General features: G+C 40.9%; 1 protein-coding gene across 1 annotated transcript; it reads left to right on the plus strand.

The window, feature by feature from the left end:
• On the plus strand, nt 1–25,879 carry LOC127019104 (vitellogenin-2-like). The gene is made up of 37 exons (XM_050901022.1): nt 1–70; nt 185–205; nt 311–462; nt 1,932–2,183; nt 2,749–2,910; nt 2,998–3,146; nt 3,743–3,893; nt 4,014–4,171; nt 4,261–4,426; nt 5,295–5,420; nt 5,766–5,984; nt 6,964–7,181; nt 7,343–7,440; nt 7,737–7,861; nt 7,972–8,073; nt 8,745–8,864; nt 8,951–9,140; nt 10,925–11,018; nt 11,128–11,313; nt 11,855–11,999; nt 12,121–12,343; nt 12,433–12,608; nt 12,998–13,609; nt 14,094–14,144; nt 15,072–15,161; nt 16,267–16,479; nt 16,574–16,716; nt 17,104–17,242; nt 17,779–17,914; nt 18,359–18,545; nt 18,863–18,954; nt 19,998–20,095; nt 20,842–21,001; nt 22,421–22,582; nt 23,456–23,568; nt 24,482–24,629; nt 25,770–25,879. The coding sequence occupies exons 1-37, from the start codon at nt 1–3 to the stop codon at nt 25,877–25,879; spliced, it is 5,757 nt and encodes a 1,918-aa protein (XP_050756979.1).
• The last annotated feature ends 836 nt before the right edge of the window (nt 25,880–26,715 follow it).

Genomic DNA, 26,715 nt, shown 5'->3' on the forward strand with positions numbered 1-26,715 from the left:
ATGTCCAGCAGAGCATCATTCACCTTCACTATGAGGGGAATAATACTTGCACTAGCGCTCACCCTTGTAGGTAAGCCTACATGTACCTTCTTCATATCTCTTTCCCAAAACTTCCTTCAGTTCAGTGGCAACAACTGGATCTAGACTGAATGTTACTCATGTGGTTTTCCATGTCTTTTTGCAGGTAGCCAGAAGTTTGACATTGGTAAGTAAATTTCCTTCTATAACCTTCTTTCGGTGACTTTGTTGTGATTTCTATTTATTAGAACATGCGTGCAAGTATTGTGAAAATGGCTATTATTCCCCACAGACCCTGGATTCAGTAGCAGAAAGAGCCACTTGTACAGCTATGAAGGCTGGGTGTTGAACGGGCTTCAAGAAAAAAGTTTAGCCAAAGTTGGTGTGCGCTTGAGCAGCAAACTAGAGATCAGTGGGCTCTCAGAGAACACCTACCTCCTCAAGGTACTGTGTCTTCTTCCAAACGTACCATGCAACAGTGAACTATAAATCACAGTCGTAATTGCATCTGGCTAATCTGTGGTTTAGGAAAGCTGTAGGAAACACAGCTGGAGACTTAGTGCTGGAGACATCAGAATGATCTGTGAGCTAAAGTTTCGGAAGTGACGAGTGATTTGGCATCCAGTCACTTACCGGTATTTGTTGTGGAAATTGTTCGTAGCAGGTGTTCCTCAAGACTTTGTGTCGGAAATAGAGGTGCCAAAATCAGGGGTTCTGTTAGAAAATGATTATTTCTAACTCAAGGCACTCAAGCCTGCTCTGAGTTTAATATTTGATTCTAGTCTCAACATACATTTCCAACTTCTGTGGGAAGCCAGGACTTGGGTATATAAAATCATTGTCATACAGGCAATTAATAAACGTAGACTTAAAAAGTGATAAAAACTAAAGATAAAAAGTGATAAGTGATAAAAGAAAGATTAAAAAGTGAAAGGCATCAAAAAGGAGCATGTAATAATATTTAGTGTTTGGATAATGCAGTAAAAGTTCTGTACATGTGAAATCATGCCTCTGCTGCCATCAATAGAGATAGGACCTGACCCATCTGAAATAAATGTTTCAGAAAAATACTTTTATTTGTCTGTTTAATTTAGTTACAAATCAGAGCTGCTTTTTTGGGCACTGGGTTCAGTGACAGAGCTCTCACTGGTTGTAGTTGAGCTGAGATGTTCTTTCATTGATGAGGGCAAGATGTCAAAATTATGGGCTAGGGATTGCATTTCGCACTATAGTCTTCACCCTGAAACTCTTAGATGGTGGGCACCTAAACTGGCAGTAACTTTGCCAAAGTTACTGAAATTGCTTCTGATTCACATTGTGTCTCAGTATGGGGGGAAAAAAAGGTTTAGAAATACATTGTTCATTATTAAAAAAAAAAATCGGGTTGATTTAAGCAATTCACAAATATGGATCAAATACAGCAACTAGTTTAGTAAAAAAAAAATTTGGAAGGGGACGAGTTAAAATGAAACGTTCTAAAACTATATTTTTTTGACATTTAGAATGATATAAACTTTTTAAATGCTAAATTTCACCTAAGGCAGAATATTTATTTTAAGGCTGAAAAAATAGGGAGAATTTTATTTCAATTTTTTTAATTACTTTTTGAATCAGCCTTTCTCCCTATAGAGTTAATGCAAGTAAAATGTTTAAAATGTCCCTGGGAGATAATAGCGATACATTGACTGCTTCTGTACGATAAAATAACACTGCTGAGCCCACAGGGTTTGTACTGGTTTTACAATAGTGTAAGCAAGAGACAAAAGAATAAACTGCTGTATGAATTTCTAAGCCTACATTTGGAAGGAAAGAGTACATAACTAGTGATTATGTTAATTTCTTCTAATCTGTTTGCATATTTAGTACCAAAGTAATTTTATTCACATAAGTATCTTTTCTTAATTTCCTCCCAGATCCGCTCTCCACAATTCGAGGAATACAATGGCATCTGGCCCAGGGACCCATTTACTCGATCTTCCAAAATCACCCAGATAGTTTCTTCATGTTTTACCCGGCCCTTCAAGTTTGAATACAATAGTGGACGGATTGGAAACATTTATGGCCCAGAAGACTGCCCCAATATATGTATTAACATAGTGAGAGGAATACTGAACATGATGCAAATAACCATTAAAAAGTCACAGAATGTGTATGAATTGCAAGAGGTTTGTTTTTTCCATTCTAAAACTACTTTACTGAAAGGATGTGTTCTCTTTAGGTGCTCTTCCTTCAAGTTTCTGTTTATTTGCGTCTACTTTCAAATGTTCATCATCAAAAAAAGACGATTTTCATTCACATAGAAGAAAATGTGTGCGTATGTGTTGAACAAATTATCTGGGCTGGATTCTTTTTAAGACATCTGTCTTTAAGACTTAACATACAGTCCTTTAAAAAAAAAAAAGAATTATTAGCTATGAATGTATTTGTTATATGGCTTCCCTGATACAGCTACTTGATCTGTTTTATTTGTTCATTGTTGATATTAATTAATTGTTTACTTTTTCATTTTAAACTCCATCTCCTGACTGACTACTGTTCACATGTCTATTTTTTAGTTCAATAGGATTAATTGTGTGTAATGGTAACAAGTTTCAAAACCTAATTAAGACTGTTCAGTAGGTCCTTACCCTCATACTGCTCCTTCAGAATATTTGTTCAGTGAAACTTCTTCTCACGCAGTGAAATCCTGATATAATTGGGAAGTCTCATTATCTGTATTGATGTGCACAGGCTGGAATTGGAGGTGTTTGCCATACAAGGTATGTCATCCAGGAAGACAAGAAGAACAGCCGAGTCTCTGTTACCAAAACCGTAGACCAAAATAATTGCCAGGAAAAAGTGATGAAGAGTGTTGGAATGGCTTACATCTATCCTTGTCCTGTTGACATGATGGTGCGTGAGATGTGAAAAGATCTTCCTCTTTACAAGCACGGCCATTCTGTTCCCATTCACTCTTTGGGTTTCTCTGTCCTCCTCCAGAAAGCAAGGCTCATAAAAGGGACTGCGGCTTTCTCCTACAAACTGAAGCAGTCGGACAGCGGTACCCTCATCACAGAAGTGGTGTCGCAGCAGGTGTATCAGATCTCACCACTCAGTGAACCTACTGGTGTTGCCGTCATGGAAGCAAGGTAAGTGGGACATGGGCTTGCTTTACAAAGGGAGAATAATTATAGATTCTGGCAGTCCCTTGCACTCCCAATTGAAGTGAAAAGAGAATTGAGCTCCAGCAGTTGGGTAAAGCTGCGAGTACTCATACTTGGGGTTTCCACACTCCTAAAAATTCAGTGAACCATTCTGTATTTGTACCCTAGTGAACTTGGCACTACAATTACACGGAAGAAAAGGAGAAAAGCTCTTTTGCTCGTTTATACCATAAGAATGCAACTTCACTACTCTGTCCTGAAAAAGAGCTAATTTATAGTGTCAGGAGGAAGGTGGTGCACATAGAAATAAGATCATTGATTACATTGAGTCGGTAGCTCTCCTTCAGAAGACAGCAGTTTAGCTCCTCCTCAGCAACGATTTCATTGTAGATAACTCTAATACTATTTTGTTCCAATTAGAAGGCTTTATCTATTAGCAAACTGTAAGACCTTACCATGATAAGAAAAATTATTAAAGAGTAAAACTGATACCATCACAGTATCACTGAACCAACGAACAGCCAAGGCAGATGGAGGAAGAGAGCTAATTCATCCCTCCCGTGACACTTGTCTCTTGACAGACAACAACTCACTTTGCTTGAAGTAGGAAGCGAACGGGGCAGCGCCCCGGACACTTCCATGCAGAGCTGCGGAGGCCTTCGTTACGACTTCCCATCAGTATTGCCACAGATGCCACTGCAGCTAATCAAGATGAAAAACCCCGAGCAGCGGGTATAGTATTTTTAGGTCTTCAAATTGCTTTCCTCATCAAAAAATTAATAAAAGAGTAATGATCATAACTTCCAAAGGCTTTAATTATGTATGCCCTCTCTCTCTCGTGTTTTCTAACAGATAGTAGAAACACTGCAACACATAGTCCTGAATAACCAACAAGATTTCCACGATGATGTTCCATATAGATTCCTGGAGCTCATCCAGCTCTGCCGGATAGCAAGCGCTGATACTCTTGAGTCCATCTGGAGACAATTTTCAGATAAACCCCGCTACAGGTATGTCATTGTATCAACTTATAAGAAACTTTTCCATTTTTGGAGAATTGAGAGCTAAAATTAAGGATTTTTTTTTAACGTGCTTGCAGACGATGGCTGCTGAGCGCAGTTTCTGCGACAGGCACCACAGAAGCACTCAAATTCATTAAGACCAGAATTCGCAATGATGACCTTAACTACCTTCAGACTCTTCTAAGTGTTTCTTTTGCTCTTCATTTAATGAACGCTGATGAACACACTGTTCCAATAGCAGCAGTGAGTAAATCTGTGTGAATCTTTCCTATGTGATAACAAAAGGAATGATAATTGATGCCAACCTTTGATTATTAAGTACATTAGAGACTGGATTCTCCTCTCATGTACACCAATTTTGTGCAAATGTTGAACCATGAATTTCTTTTGGCATTACATATATGAGAGGAGAGTTCAGTCCTGTGTCTTCATTTTGCTACATGGATATAAAAGCCCTTCTCCCCTAACAGCTTCTGAGAATAATTCCCATTTTAGTTTTCTGGGATCACATGTCGTGCCTTCTACAGACAAAACTTTGTCCACTTCAATCTCTTACTTCTGAAACAGATGGTGATTTGTGTGTTATGTCATTTGAATAGCTCTTTTAATTGCAAACTATTCCTATGAACTGGAAAGTGCTGCAAGTGAAAGTATTAGTGCAAACGTCAAATATTTTGACACTATAATGAATCATTTATTCTCAACAGGATTTTTGCCATCTCTAGTCAATATTCTTCTTAAACAGGAAAAAAGGATATGATGTGAGAATGCATCATTAATATAATTGAGTTGCACATTGTTCTAAGGATATTCCATTTATAGCTTGATGTTTACCCATAATCTTTGTATTTTCAGTGTTATGCTCAGTTGAGGAAAATCAAAATGGTGCTATGTAAACTTATATATATTGAAACTAGTGGGGAATTAAGCTCCTGAGTGAAGCTTGCAAATAAAATGTCTACAAGCTGATTTAATTTGTTTGGATGTGAACAATAATCATTCTGAAATTGCTCCCCTCGGATAAGCTCTCATGATTTTCCTGCTCTGAAAGCTATGTGAAGCACTGTATTAAATATCAAATTAATATTTTTTTCCTTTTTTTTCCCCACAGGATTTAATGACCAGTTCTCGAATCCAGAAAAGTCCCATGCTTCAGCAAGCTGCCTGCTTGGGATACAGTTCTGTGGTCAATAGATACTGTTCTCAGACCTCAGCTTGTCCTAAAGAAGCTCTTCAGGTGGGCGGCTTTTTGTCAGGTTGTTCTTAACAGCTTCGTAATGTTCATTACATTAGCTTAATTCTTTTAAGATACAATATAAAAATGGCAATTGGACTTACAAATACACATTTCATAGGTCTCCTTCAGAACAAAGGCAATGAACCATTTTATTAATGTAGATATTTGCTTCATCAATGAAAACACAGTTTTCACACCGTAAGGTAAAATCCTGAGGGAAGCCATCACTGAGTGATTTTATTAAAACCAGTGACTTTATTATGATAGACTTTTCAGTGGGTAAGGGGAACACTGTGGACAATCTATACATTAGGAAGAGAAGACTGAACTGTGCTTTGTCTATAGCCCATCCATGACCTGGCAGAAGAAGCGATCAGCAGGGGCCGTGAAGACAAAATGAAATTAGCTCTGAAGTGCATTGGCAACATGGGAGAACCAGCCAGCATCAAGCGCATCCTGAAGTTCCTTCCCATATCTTCATCCAGTGCTTCCGGTATCCCCATCCACATTCAGATTGATGCCATAATGGCCTTGAGAAAAATAGCTTGGAAGGACCCCAAAACAGTAAGTAGGATCTATCAGGGATTTCTTTACTTAGTGAATTAGAGAATATATACTGTAAGGGTAATGAATTTAATGGTATTGTGTGTGTGGATTCACCACATTTAAAAAAAAAAAGGATTATTCTTAACACCACCACAATACAGTTTTATATTTCAACTGATGTTTTCTGCTAAGCCATAGTAATTATTAGTCAGTAGGAAGCCTCCAGAAGGATATCAGCAGTATTTCTTTAGTCATCTGTCATAACCAATTAAATCCTGTGCTAGTTATATACGGTGGAAATTTAGCCACCTAAAAGTCAGAGATATAATTTAAACTGCCTCGATAGTCAGGAGGAGAGAGACAGACACTTTCTATTGACCTCCTAGGCAAAATGTCAACATTGCTCTGCCTCTTTCAGACCCTTCCCTTAAGGCTGGATGAGTCACCTCTGACCTCCCCCTGAGGTTGCTGGCGCGGTGAGTGTAGGCAAGACTCCTGCCTTTCAGATGGTTTAGATATAGGAGCTATATGAGACAGCATCCACTCAGACTGTCTTTGGTGAGCTGCTGAAGCTCCCTTTTTAAAAGTGGTCTAAAATAGAGAAGCATGCGCACCGAGTCAGTGGAGTTACTCCAAAGAATGAATCTGTCTTATTATCTGCAGTTGTTTCTTCTGAAGTTATTCACGGATCTTTGAACGTCAGTAATGCAAAAAGCTATGCTGATGTCTTTTTGATTGTGGTGGGTTGACCCAATGCATTGATACATGGACATTTATTTCAGATTCAGTGCCAGCCCTTCTCCATGCGGCTGTTCCTCCATGGTCCCTTCAGTTGGCTTAATAAAATGATGTGGAACCATGCAGTAAAAAAGATCAGGAAACCTTTCTGCAGGGACAATGACCCCCTCTCCCATATTTCTTGCAGGTTACATGTGGATCCAATCTGCAAAAAAAGTCTCAATTATTGGTAATTCCAGACACTGTTTTCTCTCTGCAGGTGCAGGGATATCTCATCCAGATCCTTGCAGATCAGTCGCTTCCCCCCGAGGTGCGAATGATGGCTTGTGCTGTCATCTTTGAGACAAGGCCTGCCCTTCCTTTAATAACAACAATAGCTAATGTGGCAATGAAAGAGAGCAATTTGCAAGTGGCCAGTTTCGTGTATTCCCACATGAAGGCTTTGTCGAAGAGCAGATTGCCGTACATGTACAACATGTAAGTAGAGACAGGAACGAAGTGGGCGATCTTCTGCAAATAGTAAGTTCTGTTACTTTCTCGTTAGTGAGCACTGCATGTGCTGACAAACTGAATTCAGTTTATATTGTGATGGGGTGCAGCTTATTTCTGGATATTACTACCTTTCTCATTTTGTTTAGATCTTCAGCTTGCAATATCGCCCTTAAGCTGCTGGCCCCCAAATTGGACAGGCTGAGCTATCGGTATAGCAAGGTCATGCATATTGGTGGTTACTTTGGTGAGTAAAAGCATTTCAATGACCAGGAAACTTTCACTTCAGAAATCCATTCTTAAGAGACATTAAGTCCTTTGGAGGCATATGGCATTCTGCCTTTCAATAAGAAATCGAATTAAATGTGACAGTCACATATTTAAAAGTGCACGAGTAGCCATTTATTAATTTGGGACTAAACAGTTAAAATTTATGTAATGATATATCTTAGAGTTGGCAATGGAAAAAGCTGCAGAAATATGATCTTCAATGATAAGCAGAATAGCTAGAAAAAAGATGTCTTTTGTTTACTTCTGCCATAGATAACTATAAAGTTGGTGCTGCTGGAGATGTCTTTGTTATGAACAGCCCAGGAACGATGTTCCCGTCAGCAGTAATTTCCAAGCTGATGGCGTATTCTGCAGGGTCAGTGGCTGATTTGGTGGAGGTAAATATTTACCTAAATCAATAATAAGGCAAATTAAAATTAAAATTGATCACAAAGTTTCGTCTCTGTAAGTATGTTTCAGACTGCTCCTTTTCATGCTGTTTTGGTAGGTTGGTGTCCGCGTGGAAGGCCTCACAGACGTCATCATGAAACGAAATATCCCGTTTGCTGAATATCCCACATACAAAAAGATAAAGGAGATTGGAAAAGCTGTAGGTATTTTCAGTAATGCAATGTGTGGGTTATAAGAAAGGGTATTTAGTGAGGCTTCTTGTACTAGCTAAGCCCTGTCTCAGAAGGTAAACTACTCGCCTAGCAGTCAGGCCAAGTATTTCTGTGAAAGTGACATCTGCAGTGGGATGGCAGGGGACATCACTCCCTCAATCGTTGCGATAGCTTCTGCAAAGTCTCACTCTGGCCCTGCCTCCTCCCCACCTCATGTATGGCTGCAGAAGGAGCACGGGAGGAGAGGGGGGAGATGGGCATTGCACCATGGTGTGTGTCTCATGCCTGGCAGGCTTCCTCCTCCCTCCCTTCATCTACCTCACTTAATTTACAAGAATATACCTTTGTCTTCAAGAGAAAAGGTGATTTGTTGCTGTGCTTTCAAACTGGGTTTAGTGGTTCTAATGGCCCAGACCCTCTGTGTAAATGTTATTGCATCGGAATACAAACCACTGGACAGGAGGCTATTCATCGGCATCTCAATGACAGGGAGCAAGTCTGATTTAGTGACACTGTGCTATTTACAAAGCAGCAAAGAAACGCAAGCAGCAATGGAAAATTGCAGCTTGGTCAGCGATGGGTTTGATCACCTTGCTGAACTACCATTTGTAAACTGTTGCATTACGGAACTTTGCTTGTTTCTTTATCTGTTCCCTAGTTGCTGGGATGGAAGGAGCTGCCAACAGAAACCCCCTTGATATCAGCCTACTTGAAACTATTTGGCCAAGAGCTGGCCTATGTCAACATCAATAAGGAAGTCCTGCATCAGGCTATGAAGGTACCAGGGACCCCTACTTTTCTTTGCAAGGTTTGACACCATTGTACTTTCATATCCCAACCTCTTGGATCTCTGTTTTACTGCAGACTGTGTTAGAACCTGCTGACAGGAACTCAGTGATGAAGAGAATCACCAGCCAAATCCGCAATGGCATTGCAGGACAATGGACACAGCCAGTGTGGCTGGGAGAGCTGCGATACGTCGTTCCTACCTGCACCGGTCTGCCGCTGGAGTACGGGTTGTACACAACTGCTCTGGCACGTGCGGCGGTCAACGGTGAGTTGGGAAGTATGAGATCAACTGTGCGAGTTCTGAGCAGGGGATGAGAGCGACAAGCTAAGAGGAGCTGGAGAAAGAAGTGGAAAAACAGGAAGTTAGAAAAAGAACTAATTTTTGTAGTGGAGGGGAGGCAGTGAAGATGTTTGAAGAGAAGCTGGACACAGCTGATTTCTGCCTCATCTTTGAATGGATTGAAGATGGAGAAGGTGAGGTGAGGATCTGGGAAACCAGAGAGAGAAAGGTCACAGCATTCAAGGCCAGAAAAAACAAGAGCTGCTTGGGGAGCTGACGCAGACATGGGCAGAAGGGGGTGGCTCCTGAGAGATGCATACACAAGCTAAGCAGGATTCAATGGTGATTTAAACAGAGAAGAAAATGGAAGACAATCAAAAGAGAACTACCAATAACATTAGAGAAGGCAGGAAGAGAAGAGGGCTTGTGAGAAGAGACAGAGAGCTCTGTTTTAAAAGAATAAATATGCAAGTACGAATACTTATCAAGAAGTTAATTCAGTGATCATACTGTTTGTTGTGCAGCAGACTTTTAATTTAGGCAAAACTGACCCTTTCTTTTGCTGACACCACATAAGGAATGAAGGGTGAAGTACATGTACTTGTGCTCTTTATAGAAGTCTCACATGTGCCCACTCTTCACTGCTCTTGGTTTTTGATTTGTTAGTTTGATTTAATAACAGCTTTGAACCCCTGCCCATTGTTTTGTGGGTGTTTTTAATTTTTTTTTTTAATTTATTTTAAATAACATCCTTGTGGTCAAGTTGGGGAGGTATGGATTGGATGAATGGACTATAAAGTGAGTGAAGGCTGTCTGGACTGCTGATCTCCAAGAGTAGTCAACAGATGAAAGTCTAATTGGTGGCTTGTTATGGGCAATGTTCCTCCATTGTTAGTACTTGTTCGTTGTCTGTTTTAACAATACCTGAACTTTGGAAAAGGCAGCACCCTCAGCAAATCTGTGTCAATGATGACATTGAATTGGTGGGAGCAGTCACTGCACTGGGGGGTCAGGTTGCCACCCCAGGGGAACCTGACAGGCTGGGGGGGATGGCCTGACAGAAGTGTGATGAAATTTGACGAAGGCAATGCAAAGTCCTTCACCTGGGATGGAGTAACCCATGCAAGCGTATAGGCTGGGCATCACCCAGAGAGAAAGCAGCTTTGCAGAAAAGGGCCAGGGAGGCCTGGAGGACAAGCTGGTATAGTGAATCAGCAGTGTGCTCTTGTGGTGATGAAGGCCAACTGCATCATTGGCTGCAAAGGCAAGAGCAGAGCTAGCATGAAAATGATTTTCCCCCTCTATTTAGCACATCTGAGGCTGCATCTGGAGTACAATGTCCACTTTTGGGTCTGCAGTACAAGAAAGATGTTCACACTTGATATGAGGAAAGATTGGAGAGCAGGGTTTGTTTAGCCTGGTTGCCCGCCATTCACTCTGTCTTCTGGCTCCTCGTGTTTCTGAAATTTTAATGTTATACTAATTAAGAAACTTTCAATTTGGGTCAGCTCTTTATTTTCTTACTATATTTTTATTTCCATTTTCAATATGTTGCATCAGAACCTTTGCCTACAGAACAAGCTTTCTGTATATTTTCAGTATTTTTCAGACTCATAAAAGATCTCACGTACCCCAACGTCTGTCTTGTTTTTCAGCCATATTTGTTGTATTAACAAAAATATTACCTCTTCCTGAAAACTGTGTCTTGCTTGAATTCAAATCATTTCTTTCACTTTTACCATGTTGAAATGTTGTTCTGTTGTTTGCAGTTGATGGAAAGATGACCCCCCCTTTAACTGGAGATTTTAGACCTTCCCAGTTGCTTGAATCCACCATGCAGATTCGGTCTGACATAAACCCAAGGTATGGCAGGTTTCTAAGGCTTTACAGATGATGGAGGTTTTTTATGAAAAGGCAGAACCACATGTTAAAAAAGAACACCTTTCTTACTGACCGCTTCGCTCTGTTTCAGCTTATACGTACATACAGTCGCAACAATGGGTGTCAACACAGAATACTTTCAACATGCTGTTGAAATTCAAGGCAAGGTCCTGACAAGAGTGCCAATGAAGTTTGACGCCAAGATAGACATGAAACTGAAAAATATTAAGATTGAAACAAATCCATGCCATGAGGAAACTGAGATAGTGGTCGGAAGGTACGGTAGCATTACTTCAGAATACTTCCTGTTGCTGAAACCTTACGAAGTTCATTCATTATTCACTGACCTCCTACAGAGGTTTCTAGACAGGCAGAGTGACTTTTCAGTGTGTAGCAGAACCTTTGGGGTAAAGATCAAGGAAGAGAAGTAGGAGAGTTAAAAGTCAAAAGATACCTAAATTATTTAGAAGTTTAATTTTTATTTTGTTTATTATTTTGTGTTTTAATTTTTATTTGTTTATTATTTTATTGTCTTTTAGGGGTTTTAATTTTTATTTTTAAATTAATGCCTTTCATGTTTTGGAAATTTGTTTAAATTTATCCAGATTTTGAAAACTTCCTGTGATATAAGGAACTGATGTTTGTCAATGAGCTCTTATTTGTCTTTAATAATATTTATACTTAGAGTTGGATATACAATCCCTATATTCAAACAACATATCTCTGTGCTGTCACATGATACTGACAGGGATGTATTTCATTTAATCCAAAGACAAGGGGTCGGAATAATTCACCATTTTTTGCGCATATCTCAACAGACATAAGGCTTTTGCTGTATCAAGAAATATAGGAGAACTAGGTGTTGAAAAGAGGACCTCAATTCTCCCAGGAGATGCTTCATCAAATATTGTGGAAGAACCTTTCAAACCATCAGAGAGAGCTTCCAGTGAAGCTTTCACAATGGTAACTTATTCCTTTTTGCTAATATAGTAATATTTACCCTCTCTGTGACGCACATGTCTGCAGTTTTACTCTTGCCTATGATATGCTCCCAGTGGTATTCACATACTCATCTCCAATGCAGCAAGGAGCTGACAGCATGCCAAGGAAACATGCCTATAGCTCTCAAGAGGATCTTCACCATGGCACAGGAAGAAAAACTCATAAACGAGACATTTGCATCAAACTGCATCGTCTTGGTTGTCAGCTCTGCTTTTCCAGAAGGTCACGAGATGCCAGTTTCCTAAAAAATACCTATTTGCACCGATTAATTGGAGAACATGAAGCTAAAATAGTCTTGATGCCAGGTACAATATTGAGCATAAGCCTTGTCATCTGAGGTTTGTCGGTGCTATTTGAAGCAGTATAACTTCTAATGTGTGCAATTGGTGTGTAGTTCAAACAGATGCTGATATTGACAAAATTCAGCTGGAGATTCAGGCAGGATCCAGAGCAGCTTCCAAAATAATTCATGTGGTAAACTCAGAGTCTGAGGAAGAGGATGAGTCATCTCCGTATGAGGACATTCAAGCTAAACTGAAGAAGATTCTAGGCATTGAAAATGTGTTCAAGGTAAGAGAACATGAGCATGGGAGGGAGGAATATTTTCCCATAAATTAAGCCAAGAATTTGAAGTTCGTTGTGGAAAGCTGGCATGGGAAAGCAAAGATGGGGCTAGTTTGAAAGGTGCCAGTGCCAGGCCTGTCAGCCGGTGCCACATCTGGAGGGATTGATCCTAAGGGGCACATCCCGCTGGGGCTGGTCCTCCATGCTGGGCTAGATTTCAGCTGGGTGGAGTGGATCTAAGGGAGTTCTGCAGCTTCTGCAGTAGTGAGGCAGGGAAGTTGTTCCTTGAAAGGCTGGTGTGAGCAGCTTGTCTGACACCCAGAGAAGCTTTACTTTGTAAATACAGAACCAGATGTATCCCCTCTCTTGCACTTCTCTTTGAACTGTTTTTGCAGGTTGCAAATAAAACCCGACACCACAAGAAGCAACCTTCTGAGAAAGGAAACACTATGCTAACAGAGCTTGGGACCGACCCCAATGCAAAAAATCCCTCCAGCTCATCTTCTGCCTCCTCAACTATCTCCTCTTCTTCCTCATCATCTGCTGCTTCTCCTGATCATAAAAAGGCCATGGATGAAGATAAGAATGATCAAGTAAAGCAAGCAAGAAACAAAGATGCAAGCAGCAAGAGCAGCAGCAGTAGCAGTAGTGGCAGAAGTAGTAAGAGCAGTAGCAGCAGGAGCAGTAGCAGTAGCAGCAAGAGCAGCAGTAGCAGTAGCAGCAAGAGCAGCAGTAGCAGCAGCAGCAAGAGTAGCAGCAGCAAGAGTAGCAGCAGCAGCAGTAGCAAAGGTAGCAGTAGTAGCAGGAGGAGGAGCAGTAGCAGCAGGAAGTCATTGAGTCACCACAGCCGTGGACATCACTCAAGGCATCTGAATGGCAGCAGTAGCAGCAGCAGTAGCAGCAGCAGCAAGTCATTGAGTCACCGTAACCATGGTCATCATTCAGGACATCTGGAAGGTAGCAGCAGCAGCAGCAGCAGCAGCAGCAGCAGATATTCCAAAATATGGGTAACTTTGTCAGTAAATTGACTGATGCTGGTAATGTTTGTGAATCCCATTCCTGATCGCAGCTGGCTTTGCATCATAAGTCGGGAAATTATGAGTTGACACAGTAAATTTTAGCAACATAAAATTGCAAAATTTGTTCTGCAAACACACCTGCAATCATTGGCTCAGATGTGTACTTCAAAGCGTCTCAAAAGTTTCCACAAGTTTGTTGAAACTTTTGTTATAGGCAGGGAACCATTTTTTGCCAATTCACTACTTTCTGTCAATATACGTTGCATGTTTCTGTCTTAATTTTGCAGTAGGAACATTAATGCTTTATATAACCTACTTCAAGTCTTGCATTATCTGCTTGTGACTAAGCATAGAGAACTATGTATGAATGATAATTAGTAAAATCATTACTTAATTCCCAGTGCTCAGCTTTCAATGTAATTGCAGCATTTCATTTCTTCTGAGACTTTTCATCTTCTTGTTTTTATCAAAGGAGGATCATGAGATTTATCAGTATCGCTTTAGATCAGCGCATAGACAAGAGGTGAGTTTTTCTTTCCTCAGTAAATTAAGTATAGAATCTGTCATGAGTCAAATGAAAACCTTAAAGGCAACTTGTTGTCTTTGTTGAGGAAAATTACAGTACTGATAACATTTAGAACACCAAATCAACTGTGGTGGTTCTTCTGAGATGCGTAAAGACAGAGAGCTATGTTCTCCTTTGTGTTGTGCACATGATGCCATTTGTGGCTCTGCAAAGTAGATGCAAAGCTCTACCAAAGCAGTACAAGGGACTGAGGATGCACACTTTGGAGGAAAAAAGATCCTACCATCAAGAGCTTGGGTCATTTGACTGGCTTTGATCACTTGGTTTCTTGGGTTGGAATCACTGTTGATACACACCGGGATAGTGATGCTGACAAACGTGGGAGGATACTTTATTTTATGGTAATTTAGTTCAACAGAAGATTCTTACTAGGGCGTGAGCCAGCCAGGAGCAGTGTACTTGATATTAGTGTTCCTCAAACAGTAGAAAGTTCAGCTGTGTGTGTCCATTCAGTTGATCCTTTCCATTCAGTTGGTCCATTCAGTGTGTCCTCCAGTTGATCAGGCCCTTCCAGAAGTAAAATGAATCAGTTCTGGTCTTTCAGATTGCATTGAGAGGCTGGTTCAATTTGACTTGCTCTCATCCATTGTTTTTTCACACAGGGAATTCTCATCTAGACATGTTCCTTATTTGTCTCTTCTGAGGGGTCAGATATATTTGGGTAAACAAGATTTTTCAGAGCTAGATCACACGTATTAAGCAGGACAAAGCATACTGCAAGTCATTGAGCTGCTCAGGGTTGGAACACAAGTTTACCAATACCAAGTGTCATGACAGAGAGTATTCTGCAGCACTGCCTAGTACAATTTCTTCAAGCATGCTTTTAAGTTACCCTCTTGAGCATGATGTGTTTTCTTCTTGCAGTTCCCAAAAAGGAAATTCCCAGCTGACCGACTTAGCAGCACGTACTCCTCTACCAGATCCAGTCACGCCTCATCTCGAGCTGCTTCCTGGGTTAGTTGCATAATTTGGGGGCATTTTTGACAGCTTGGAAGAATGGCAGGGTGGCCATGCACTTGCAGTAATTGGACAGCTAGGACAATGGGAAGAGAGAAATATCAACCTCTCAAGTCTCAGGTATCAATCAAGAGTGAGACACACACCATAGTTCACACACACACTTTCCTCTGCAGTGAGGTGAGGATCCTTCTTACTTGTACCACGACCCTTCCCTCATGGGAATCCCACCCAACAGATGCCTGCAGAGACTGATCTTGTGACCTCTGCAACCAGGAGGGAAGTTGAGGTGCTGCAGTGCCAGTGCAAGGATGTTGGTGGTGGAGGCCAAGGCTAAGAGGAGCCTCAGCAGAAGGCATGCTCCAGAGGTGACAGGTAGCGCCTTGGCTCCTCACCACCACCCAGTCTGATGCGTGCAGGCCTGCTCTCTGGGGCAAGTGATGAAGTGAAGTCTAATGATGGAGAGAAGAAATTGCAGGTCATAGTGCGCTTAAGGCCCTGCTGTCAACGGGGGAGGTTCTTGATGTTGAAGATAACATCCTGGATTACATTTTGTGCTAGGGTGCTGTGCAAACACAAAACCTGCCTGCCCCACAGAACTCATAGCTGAAGTGTGAGGTGAAAGCCAACAGACCAACCAGACAGGTAAACAGGAGGACGCTAGCTGGAGGATGTTATTGTTGTGAGAATGAATGATGAGTACAACTGACAGCCGATGTTGTTAGTCAAACTGAACCACCTTCTTTCATTCACAGGCAAATATATGGGTATTAACAATGAAGCTCAAATCATATAGTCATTACTGTATCCCAATGATATGAATATTTCCACGGTATCAGCTGTAGCTCAGGAAATGGCACAAATTTTGGCTCATGTAAAATATAGTGATAAAATCCATCTGTGCATTCAGAGGCACATGCACATTAAAGACATATGCATGAGAGTTTATAGGCGTGTATATATGTGTGGTACATATGCTGGTATATATTTGCAGTTCAGTTGCTTGTTTTTCATTTATTCATCTAGATCTTGCATCTAAAATGTTCCATGGTAACTCTTTTATAATTATATTCTTTGCATACTTTCTCCCCCTTCTTCTTAGCCTAAGTTTTTGGGAGATGTTAAAACACCGGTATTAGCTGTTTTTCTTCGTGGCATTCGTAACGATAAGAAGACAGGAGGCCTCCAGCTTGTGGTATATGCTGATATTGACTCCATCAGGCCCCGGATGCAGGTATTTGTGTCAAACCTTACAGATTCAAGCAAGTGGAAACTCTGTGCTGATGCTTCAGTCCTCAATGCTCACAAGGCAGCGGTAAGGCTCAAAAGTAGTTATATACAGCTGTATGCATCACAGGAGAACCATGCTCCGTGCATTTAAAAATGGACCATTTCTCTCTCCATTACAGGCTTACCTGAAATGGGGCCGGAATTGCCAGGACTACAAGATTTCAACTGAGCTGGTAACTGGGCGGTTTGCTGCCCACCCTGCTGTACAAGTGAAACTGGAGTGGCCTAAAGTTCCTTCAAGTGTCAGATCCATAGCAGAATGGTGAGGTTTAGTGACACTCGTTCATAATATTGGTCAACTGGGAAAAATCAGCATCCACCCATGAGGTTCTAGTGGTTAAAGTACCAGCTATTATTCTCTGATCTGTCCGAGTACTGCCTCTGGACATAAAAGCTGAGTGGGAGATCATAGCCATCCTATTGTACTGTACAGTAATTATAGTGGACATAATTACTGAAAACTGAGGAATAGATCCTTCCTTTCACTGAACACTTGATCAGTAAAGCAGAGACTGGTCATGGGGACCTAACCAATGATTCTGAAGACTCTGTATGCTACTTACACACAGATGTGAGACAACCTGGTTGGCATGTGTGCTGCTTTTTGCCTCTCTATTTCACCAGATCTTTCTGATTTGAATTTTTGAAGGTTTTACAAGTTTGTCCCTGGGGCTGCGTTTATGCTGGGGTTCTCTGAAAAAACGGACAAGAATCCTTCTCGACAAGCCAGGATGATCGTGGCTCTAACTTCTCCAAGGACATGTGATGTTGTTATCAAGCTTCCTGATGTAATTATGAAATATTATTATCACTCTCCTATTTTTTCCTAGTAGAAAAGTGAGACTGTTGCATTTTAATTACAGTGGGTCAATTGTGAGAAAGAAAAATTAAGTAAGCATCACTTTGGGTGCAAATGATGAAACCAACTTTTGTTTATTTTCAACCTTTTTATATTACATCCAAGAATATTCATAGAGTGATTTTTGTTCATGGAAAAAGCAAGTGCCGTGGGTACTCATAATGACATGCGTTTCCATCTGTAGTAGCTCCGTAAGTGTTCGCCTAACTGCCGTTGAAGGGCAGTAATTCATTCTCCTCCAAATAATATCTGAATGATGACCCACACCATGAGAGAAAACTGGAAGCAAAAGCAAAAAGCTCATGGACAGTGAGTCAGATGAGTTGTGTTCACATAAAGTCTTTGTCAACCCAAGCAGAAGAAATTGAAATCAAATTCCAAATAGGAGAAAAAGCTGATCTCAGCTGGTCGCTGTGAATACCTGGCACAAGTGTATTTTGAATGTGCTTTTGAATTTCTTTTCAGATGATTCTCTATGAAAAAGCCATGAGGCTTCCCCTGTCACTCCCTGTAGGTCCGAGGATATCAGCTTCAGAGCTACAGCCTCCCATCTGGAATGTCTTTGCTGAAGCCCCCACTGCAGTGCTTGAGAATTTGAAAGGTCAGGGTCTAATCGGGTTCAGAAGCATGACATCCTCAGTCTCCCAAATTACTTGAGCACCTTCTGAATTTTTCTGGCATTATTTGTCTCCAGCTAATTAGGAAATGTGCTGTAATAATGCGAGGATGGTTCAACTAGGAGAGGATATTGTGCATATAGTACAGAACTTGTCAGCATTTCAGGGATCAAGATACTAATTAACTGAATTGATAACACTTAAACTTTCTGGCAATTATTTTTTGTTAAATAGAGAAGTATATTTTCCATGCCTTTTTTAGAATTTATGGGTGCTTAATAGCCAAAAGCCCCTGTAATCCATACAAAAATATCACGTAGTGGAAAAAAATATAAAGCTAAAATAATATAGCACTAAAAATAATATATGCCATTTAATGACTTTCTTTTATGGAAAAGCAAATACTCACTGGCATTTTATTTAACCAGCTCGCTGCTCAGTTTCCCACAACAAGATCACAACCTTTAACGAAGTTCAGTTTAACTACACAATGCCGGCAAACTGCTACCACATCTTGGCTCAGGATTGCAGCTCTGACCTTAAGTTCCTGGTGATGATGAGGAATGCTGAAGAAGCTATGAACCTGAAAGCAATCAACATCAAGCTTGGCAGTCAGTAAGTAACTCCTGCCAGATGCTGGGAGCATGAGGGACTACATTGTCCACATTTAACATGAGAGGAGCTTAGATCTGAGCTTTACTGCAAAGGTTAGCAGCCCATGGGATTTCAGCATTTCCCTTTTTTACTTTCCATGCATATTGAATGGGATGCTGATAACGTTATCCTGCATCTTAGGTGACACCACCACCCTTGACGTAATTTAAGTAGTTAAAATGAGCTTATGTGATATTCAGTGAGCAGGAAAATGCCTTTGTCACTGTATGCGTGTGAATGTGATACAAACAGGGTATGAACGCTCTTCTCCTTAACAGTGAAATTGATATGCATCCTGTGAACGGACAGGTGAAAATGCTGGTAGATGGGGTTGAAAGCCCCACAACGAATGTTTCATACATATCTGCTGGTAAGTGATGCAGCATCAGTTGTTTCATTTTCACGTATGTTTTAGGAGAAATAAAGAAAGACAGACAAAAAAAAAAATCAAAGAGATGCCATCAGTTTGTATTCAATAAGTATTTCTACCTTTGGTTGTAAGGTTAATATTTAAGAACATGTATTTTACTCACTTGCATAGGAACATTTAGAAAGACTGATTAGAGTGTGAAACTCTTGAAGTGGCCATACTAAGCAAGATATAACTAACATGAAGATCCCTCCTTTTCATACTTTACTGCAACTCCCACTGGAGTTCCAAATTTGAGAAGTGTTTCAGTTACACTACAAAATCTTGCTTGACTAAAGCTTTTTGAAATAGAGCTTTTCTAAAATTCACCACAATTTTATATCAATGTTTTTCCTAATTTGATTTTTTAGGTATAAATTTGGCTAGCGTTCTGAAATCTGCTAGGAACAAATACGGAGAACTGGTAAAATAGCCTGCTTGCTTCTCTCAAAGCAGGAAGTTTTCTTCTGTGAAAGGTACAGGAGGACCTTGTTTCATTCTGTGCTATGCAGTCAGGAGATATATACAATGCAATTATTTCCTGACTGTAGAGCTGTAGTATATGAATCAGGCTAAATCTTGCTGAAACTGGATTAGCATCTGCCAGTGCTGAGCTCTGTCCTATTTGTTACATACTTGGGAAGTGATAATTGTGCTAGAAATGGCTCCAGTGACAGTCACGGTGTTCTTTGTATTTCCTTACTGCAATATAGTGTACTCAGGGCCTATACAGATATTATAGACAACTCTGTAATCATTTATAGAAATAAATATGAATATGTTAATAACCCAAAGAAAAATTAATAAATCTGTGATCATTAAAATTGTTTTCCAAATTTTTACAAACACCTACTTTCTATATATACACATTTCTACATTGTTTTGCTCTATCTTTTGTTTCTTGAATAGAACAATTGAGGAATTTCAAGGAAAAGAACATTTTAGAAACATGACAGTTGCTTTTTTCTTTCTTAAAGAAGATGTTTTATTTTGTTTTCTTCTAGGTGCTTCTCTGTGGATCCACAGTGAAAAGCAAGGGCTTGTACTTGTTGCCCCAGCCTACGGCATTGATAAATTGTACTTTGATGGATACACATTCAGGGTATCGTTCTTCCTCTTCATAAGCTTGGGTGTTGAGAAATTTCCATAGGATTCCCTTAAATCTGTATGTATGAGTGCAAGAGTATACAGTGGCAAAGCCAAATGCGTGCAGGGCCCAAAAAACCCAAAAGGGAAGATGACACTACAGGATTGCACAGTCCCGCTCTTTATTTCTGAGGGGGAGAAGTGAGAATCTTTCACCGACAAAAATACCTTACTCTTGCAGTGCAGGTGTGTGTTGGGAAATGGGCCTGTGAGCGTACACACACTGAGCCAGCAGTGCATTTGCAAGAAAAATGAGTTTTCAGCTCCTGTCCACTGTTCTTACAGCTGTATAATTCTTCACATCAGCAAAAATGCAGCCATTCTTTTAAGATGAATGAATGCTTTAAAGGCTGCACTAAAAATAATATGAAAAGGGAATGTAAGAAATCGGTAAACCGTACTGTATCTATCACCTATACTATGAAAACATCCATCAGACAAAAGCTTCAGCATATTAATAGTCTAGACTATTAATAACTTAACATACTAGACTGGCACAGTAGGTTTTAAAGGCTGAAACCGGTAAAGACGCTGCAGCACCACAGGAGTTTGGCATCTGACTGTCAGACCCTTTTGAATTCTTACCAGAGATTTTAAATGCTTGTGCATTAACTTACACTGGAAGGGACCTGCACAGCAAAAATCTGCTCCATAGGTATTACTTTTTTTAACTTGAAATGGTTTTGACTTTTTTTCTCAAAGATTCAAATTGCTTTATGGATGGCAGGGAAAATGTGTGGAATATGTGGAAAATATGATGCAGAATGTGAACAGGAATATCGGATGCCCAACGGATATCTAGCTAAAGATGCAGTGAGCTTTGGGCATTCTTGGATTTTGGAAGAAAAGCCTTGTACAGGAGGTATGCAAGCTCTAATAAATTTAATATAATATTGCTGCAGTTGTTTAGAAAATGTAGAATCTGTTTAGAAAATTTAAAATCTGTAAACATTTTGGAAATAAAAAGCATTTTAAAAGGATTCATTATTAAGTTATATATTAAGTATTAAAATTATTTGCCACTTTAGAAAGAAATAAGAAATTACAAGTTAAACAGACAAGCCAAAATACACGTCAGTTGAAATTAAATAACCAAGTTGAAACAAAATCTTTGTTTCAGTTTTGAAGTGTTTTAGAACAAGATCAGAAAAAAATGTAAGAGGATAAATTCACACGGAATGCTTTGATTTAAGCACAACAGCATTTTCCAGACATCAATTTCCAGCATTTGACTCATCAAAAAATCAGATGGGGATTAGTAGTTATTACCATGGCTGACCACCTGATTTTTGAACCAGTGCAACCTGTCAAGCAAAGCATTCAAGTGCATGAGCAGTTCCAAGGACTTAATTACATGGTTGAAATAAAAAAGCTGTATTTTAAATGTTTCAGTAGATTAGGATCTTATGGTGTGCTGATGCTCTCAGCTGAGGTTATGATGCAACAGCCTACCATAGTGCTGTGAGGAGAACAGGCACGTTGCCTTTGTAAAGAAGACTTGTCCTGGTGGGAAGGACTTCCTCGGTCCCTGGAGATGGCTTCTACATGCTTAGCTGTGCATTATCTGTTATTCTTCTATGTCTTTGTCAAGAATACTGGGCATCAAACTTGCTTTAGATGGATACGGAGTCCACATGCATGTACACCATGGTATTCCCATGGTTGGTAGTGACCACATATTGTGTTTCTATTTAACATATGGTGGAAATGGCTGGAATTTTAGAGAATAATGCTTATAGTCAGGAGTAAATTGTGGTCCATTTAGCTTCTCACACACTTGTAACTGCTTGTCCTGGGAATCCAAAATGAGATCAATATTACTGGCTGGCAGCAATGACTTCTGGTCTCTCTCTGCAGCAATTCTGTGTCTGAATGACAGTGGCAATAGTGTAATTCTTTAGTGATTATTTTTATTTGGTCAGAAATCCCCCCTTTATTTCCACTGCTGAGTATTCAACACTTTCAAATGTGGTTTTGCACCTATTCAATAAGCCAGTTTACTTTGAAAAATGTTTATTAGAAAGTACATCAGACTATGTTTCTACATGCTAATCTAGAAATAAACCAGTTGTATTTGAAATTAACTTTCCGTAGCTCCATATCTGATTAGCTGATTTGAAAAGCTTATCAGTCAGTGATGCTGCTTCACTTATGATCAAAATACAGTTTTCATAGAGGAAAGTTGTTTGCAAATTGGCAGTGTTGACAGATGGGTCCTTCTGGGGAGATCTGAAGATTTTGAACGTAAGCACGTAAACTATCACCAATGATTGTGTTACAGCCTGCAAACTGCGACGCTCATTTCTGAAGCTTGAGAAGACAGTTCAGCTTGCGGGTGTAGAGTCCAAGTGCTATTCTACAGAGCCTGTGCTGCGCTGTATGAAAGGGTGCTCTGCCACCAAGACTACTCCAGTCACTGTTGGTTTCCACTGTCTCCCAGCTGGTAAGTCAACAGAAATCCTACTGAATAGGAGCTGCACAAAAGTCTAAGTAGATTGCGCCTTGACTCAGTTATTCCACTTGAAATGTATGAATAATCTAACATATCCACAGTCTGGGATGGGCTTACTGTGGTATTGACTGAAGACCTGTCCCTGTCTTCATTAATACATAAAACTTCCTTTAGCGAGAGAGATGATTTTCTGTTGTAATTTTACTATGTTTTTCGTTATACCGGAATCTAAACTGAACTCCCCTTCATGGTGCTTTGAGCTAACAAGGTAAGGGCAGGGTAACAGCACAGTCAACATTGTGATTCAGCTGAAAAACTGTGTATTGCAGCCTGTGAGGATTCAGTCACATCTGATCATGTGCAGCACCCTGAAACGGGGATCCTCACCTTGTATATTTTTATATATCGCTGCCTTTGGGCGTGATCCTATCTCACTGAGCTGATTTAGGCAATAGAAGGGCAGGTGTGGACGGGATTCCTGCACACAGGTGCAGTGATATAGGAGGATGTCTTTTTTATAGGTATATTGTAGATTATAAGAGATGAGATAAGGTAGATATAGATTATATAGATGATAGGTTCACGTCTGTTTTCCAAGTTTGTTTTTCCTTTATGACCATAATATCCTTTCCTCAATGTATTATTAATAAAATTCTACATGGAAGTAGTAGTTTTCAAGGTAGAACTGGTAATTAAGTGGGTTTCCTGGAACATCTCTGTGTGACTTAGACAAATATAAATATGTAAGCCAGTGAGGAGAAGCCAAGCCTGCTGTAATTAATGACTAGTGCATGGTAAATGCTGTACCTTGCAAAACTGCTTCTAAAGTATACTGTTTACTTTTCATTTCTTGTTCCCCATCAGATTCGGCTACCAGCCTGACGGACAAACAGACAAAGTTCGACCAGAAGTCAGAGGATATGCAGGACACTGTTGATGCACACATAGCATGTTCTTGTGAGAACGAAGACTGCAGTGTATGAAGCTGTACATTGCAGCACAGAAAAAACCAGAAACACTTTAATGTTTTTATTTTGTGGTGTAAGAAAACTCAAGGAACAATAGAGATACTAAATTAAGTGTTTGAGGACGTGTGGAATCTTCCCAAGTAATTTAAAGTATTAAACTTTATTATTGTAGAAACTGTTACGATTGCCCATAAATATCTGATTTCGTAATAAATCCACGCATGGAAAAGATTATGAAGGCATCCTTATTTCACTGGTTATGGAAAGAGGAGGTCTGTGTTGCTTCTCCTCACCCCCCATTTTGTAGACTTCTTGAGTCTGTGATCATCATCTGTGCACCAGGCATGTGTCTGTGCCAGGCCCCATCAGGGATATGGGTTGGGTAGCTGTGGTACCAGGCTCCTGCTTGTTTCCTCTCGTGCTTTCTTCCTGGTGCTGGGATCCTCTGCACCCGGAGCAGGAACTGACCACCTCTGTGTGATGCAGCACCCTCTGCAGCAGCAACGCAGCCGTGGTGCTCTGCAATAACTACGTGATGTGCCAGTGCTGCTGTAGGGAACAGCAAGATCAGGGAATAAGCCTGCATCTCATGCCACTGGACAAGGCTGCTCTGAGGGAGTCAAGAACACATTACGTTCCTGATGCACCACATGCAGAAGCTAGTGCGAATCAGGGGTCTTCGAACAGGACACGGTGGCGTTACCCAAGTATACCACCTGCCAAAGGGTCCGAAGCAGAGCCAGGCCTTTGCACTTTGGGTGAGATGTCCCAGCCTCCATGCCCAGCATGAGCCCTAGCTGTGGCCACCATCAGCAGGTGGGCTCTGCCTCCTGCCCAACCGCTGCAGGTCTGCGTGGGCCGTGAGCGCTGCAGCCCAAAGCATTCCAGCAGATCTGGAACATATTTTCTGCTTGCCCCTAAGGCTGTGCTTGCAGGCCAAGTATGCACGCTGGGTGAATTTGTTCTTCAGAGAATTGCCTTAGGAGATGGTGTAGACATATCCATTGATGTCAATGAGATTGTTGGCAGCTTAAGTCATCAGGAGTTTTCCACAAATTTCAATAGAAATGGTATTGTACTTTCTTAAGTTTATCTGCCTTTATTCATCAGCGTTCTCCCAATTAATACACACACATCCAGCCATTTTTATTACTGACTGAACACACATTCATTTTTTATATTGACGTTTGTTAATGCAAAGCAGAATGTGATCCTACTGAATTGTTAAAAATCTAGATCTTCAGTAAATTAATTAAAAGAGAAGCAAGTTATTTGGTTCTTAAAATCAGTAGAAACCAATGAAGAAAAATGGCACTTACCTATGACTATGTTGGGTGGAGAGGTAATCACTGGCTAGTTTTTGAAAACACTTGAGAACATTCTGTAAAAATTGTGTCGTTTTGCTTTCCCCAGCAGCTTTGGTACGTTCCATGGATGCACATATGTGAGTTTTATTGTTTGTATGTGAGTTTTATAGTTTGGAAAGGTAATGTCCTTAGTACTGAAAGGAGTATGTTTGAAAGACAGGCATAAATATACAGTTATATACAGTTTAAATGCTGTCATGGTACCTTGTGCTGCAAAGTGATGGGGAGCTGACAGCAGGCAGTGTTTGTGCACTACCCGGCAGCAGCAGTAAAGTGGTGAGCTGGTGGGTTTGCTGCTTGCCTGGAAGTCACATGGAGCAGTGATGGGAAGCAGAGAGTTCCCGGGTAACCCCTGAGGCTGAATCCAGCAGAAGCTGGGGCTTTGCATGACCCCCGGAGCTGGGATCCACAGGGGGCTCTGGCATGAGCTCCCAACTCTGGTGGGGCCACCCCATGGGGCTCCTCTCTTCCCAGTCTGCCAAGGCTGGAGCAGAGTTTTGGGGGGACTCTCATCTTCCAGCCCCCATGCTCACATGTGAGGGGTGCAATGAGCTCAGCAGTAACACACTGGCAGGAAACCTGTGGCTGAGCATCACCCAACCACCATGGCAGCCGGAGCACCCATGAGACTGTGGGGGGATGAGGGCTGTGGGTGTCTACCTTGCGAAGGGCTGTGGGGATGCCTCAGCCAGCCTTTGCCCCTCTCACCCACTGCCATTGCAGAGACAGCTGAGCACAGCTCGAAGGAAATGCTGTCCAGGGCAGGTCCTGGGCACAGCAAAGTTGTTCGTCACCCTCACAATTTTCTTACGATTTTTTTTTTCCCTTCTCTTTTTAATTCAGGTTATATCCTTCGGAGAAATAAGAAGCGTGAAAGTGTTATGAGTGTATGGAGGGACAGGCTGGGAGTTGAAATCGTTCTTGATGTACCGGAGCAATTATATAGAAAATAAGAGGGTTCAGTTCTATAAAGAAACCCCCAAAGGTGAAGCCCCCACCAAGAGGTTTTGCCTACACCTGGAGCAGAAGCATAGATGATCCTGCCCTGTAGCAGCAGCACAGCCGGGGTGACCAGGGATGCAGCGTTTGCTGCCCAAAGCAGGGAGTGGGGTGGGGGCGAGACTCTGCAAGCCCCAGGCTGGGGGGGCTGGGGGTTTTGGGGAGACCCTGCCCTTGCAGCCGGGCACAGCCCATACAGCCCCCAGGGAGGACCCTTATTTTGAGGAGTGTTATGGTTCATGGTGTCACTGTTACAGTGTGGTGTTTTAGCAATATAGTGCTATAATTTTGAGACACTGAATACAAGCGTTGTTGCATTTCATCTGTCATCACAGCAGCACTCTTCTGCTTGCACTGCCACTGACCTCAAGTCCTCACTGTCTGCAAGGTGTTTTTTTAAAAAAAAAAACCATGTGCAGCTGCATATAGTTATGCCATAATGTATTAGCTTTTGAGCCTCAATTACCAGTTGCCAGTAGCTGTATACTCAAATCCTTTAGCTACATTTACCATTTACCAAATCTCCAAAGACATGACACAACTCACTAGTGAATGGTTTGGCTTTTCTATCATGTGCCATCAGTTTTACAAGGGAAGGGGTTAAAACAAACAGGACCAGAATATAGTGCTGGTAAAAACACAGTGAAGTATTTGCCATGCTTCCAAATTATTGGGTTTTTTACCCTACAGATGCAATCTTTGATCACGGAACAAAATCCACAGTTTGTCAGACATTATAGATTATATCCCAACTGCCAATTATAAAAAAACATCAGCTAAAGAGCATTAT

The sequence above is a fragment of the Gymnogyps californianus genome, chromosome 8 (assembly GCF_018139145.2).
Source record: "Gymnogyps californianus isolate 813 chromosome 8, ASM1813914v2, whole genome shotgun sequence".
NCBI classification, from domain to species: Eukaryota; Metazoa; Chordata; class Aves; order Accipitriformes; family Cathartidae; genus Gymnogyps; species Gymnogyps californianus.

Bases quoted from the DNA above. Each gene is read 5' to 3' on its own strand.
- LOC127019104 (XM_050901022.1), top strand. From the start codon at position 1: ATGTCCAGCAGAGCATCATTCACCTTCACTATGAGGGGAATAATACTT. The intron at 12,609-12,997 runs GTAAGAGAACAT...CTGTTTTTGCAG, and splicing joins GCATTGAAAATGTGTTCAAG to GTTGCAAATAAAACCCGACA. The intron at 18,546-18,862 runs GTAAGTAACTCC...TCTCCTTAACAG, and splicing joins AACATCAAGCTTGGCAGTCA to TGAAATTGATATGCATCCTG.